Source organism: Vollenhovia emeryi, unplaced genomic scaffold (genome assembly GCF_000949405.1).
Source record: "Vollenhovia emeryi isolate VEMERY1.0 unplaced genomic scaffold, V.emery_V1.0 DF941949.1, whole genome shotgun sequence".
Classification (NCBI taxonomy): domain Eukaryota; kingdom Metazoa; phylum Arthropoda; class Insecta; order Hymenoptera; family Formicidae; genus Vollenhovia; species Vollenhovia emeryi.
The window spans coordinates 1-1,626 of NW_011964417.1; the positions used below are offsets into that span (position 1 = coordinate 1).

The 1,626-nt window shown below is 66.5% G+C and overlaps 1 protein-coding gene across 1 annotated transcript; it reads right to left on the reverse strand.

Annotated features, from left to right (window-relative positions):
• Positions 1-83: 83 nt before the first annotated feature.
• Positions 84-1,421, reverse strand: LOC105570732 (serine/arginine repetitive matrix protein 2-like). Its single transcript, XM_012028170.1, has one exon. It carries the CDS (start codon positions 1,419-1,421, stop codon positions 84-86), a length of 1,338 nt encoding a protein of 445 aa, XP_011883560.1.
• Between the last annotated feature and the right edge of the window lie 205 nt (positions 1,422-1,626).

Consider the following 1,626-nt stretch of genomic DNA (forward strand, 5'->3'; position numbering starts at 1 on the left):
ATCATGGGTCTCACCACACCGGTAACACCTCCCTGTCTACCGTTCCGGGGCATGTCGCCCTCACGTGCCCCCTCTCGAGGCATTTATGGCACCGCATAGGGCGCGCCTCGAGAGGGTCCACGCGGGCCGTCCCCCAGCCGACCCGGATCCTCCTTTCCCGGGTCAGCTCCCTCGCCGCGGTGAGGGGCAGGCGCAGCCAGAGGCCGTGACTGCCTCCGGCGGCCGGCTGCAGCGCTTCGCACTGCACGTCGGAGGCGCCGCAATGCCCGGCCTCCGCGACCCACCCCTTCACCTCTTCGATGCCCAAGGAGTCGTCGAGGTCGCTCAGGCGCACCTCGGGTATCCTCCTTGGGCGGTCCGCCCGCGTTCCTTCCTCCCCGAGGAAGACCCGCCTGATGTGACCCGCGAGGGCGTCCGCCTTTTCGGCGTGGCCCTCCCCCAGACACCTCTATGATCTTGGCACCGGTGGCCGCGGATCTGATGTTGACCCGGCCCTCGATGCCAAGATCCTTCAGGCTGACCTCCCGCCGCAGTCTGACCATGGCCTCACGGTAGTCCCCGTTGGGACGCGTGAGGACCACGACCGACGTGCGCGGGAGCCTCTGCCTAGGGGCCCTTTTGGGCGCTCCGCCGGCTTGTCCCTTCGCCGGAGAGCCGGGGGCAGCCGCCTTAGGGGCTCCCTTGGCCGTCTTTTTTTCCGCGGCCCTGCTCCTTCTCCCAAGAACCACCGCGTACGACTCCGCGTCCGCGGCGGGCTGGGAGGGCCCGGCGTTCCCCTTCTTGGGGGGGCCCGCCTCCTTCATCTCCTGCGTCTGCTGCGAGAGAGGGGCCTTCTTCTTCTTCTTCCTCTTCTTGTTCTTGGCCCCCTCGCCCGCAACATTCGCAGCCTTCCCTGGGGGGTCTATCCTACCCCCTGATCCGACCTTCTGGTCGGCCCCGGGAACCGGGTGGTCCCTCGTGGCGCCCCCTCCTCCCTTTCGAGGGTTGGAGGGGATCGCCGCAGGGCCACTATTACGGGCCCCGCCGTCGACCAGGGTCTGGAGAAGATTCTCCACCCTTTGGAGCCTCCGATCGGTCCACTTCTTGTACCGATCGAAGGACTCTCCAATCTTCCTGTCCACCATCCCCTCCACGGTCTCCTCCTTCCTCGGAGGGGACTTCCCCGTTTTCTGCGGGGTGTGGGGGGACGGAGGAGAGGGGTTTTTCGCGGGGGTTTGAGCAGTTTTGGTCCTCTTCCTAGAAGAGGACCTCTCCTTCTCCCTCGCCCGCGATCTCTCCCTCACCGAGGTTGAGGCCCGGGACGTGCCAGCCGCTCTTGGCGTGACCACGTCCCAGGTCTTCTTCTCCGGGGGCGGAGAATCCGCTACCTTCTCGGGGGGAGGAGGATCCATCGGCAACCCGGCGTCGGCTACCTCCGGCATCTCCTCCCCCCTTACACCCTCCTCCGGCGGGGTGGCGTGCCGTCCCGCCGGTGGGGGGCCGAGGGGGGGCGGCATCTTCTCCCGGTCCCCAGCCTCTTTCTCTCGTCACGATCTTAAACACCTCGGTGGTCCAATTTGGCGTATAACCCTTCTCGAATATCGTCTTGTATCTGCTAACGCGTACCGCGTCGCCCACTTTGAACCT

Coding starts and splice junctions, on each gene's coding strand:
- LOC105570732 (XM_012028170.1), bottom strand. CDS start 1,421: ATGCCGGAGGTAGCCGACGCCGGGTTGCCGATGGATCCTCCTCCCCCC.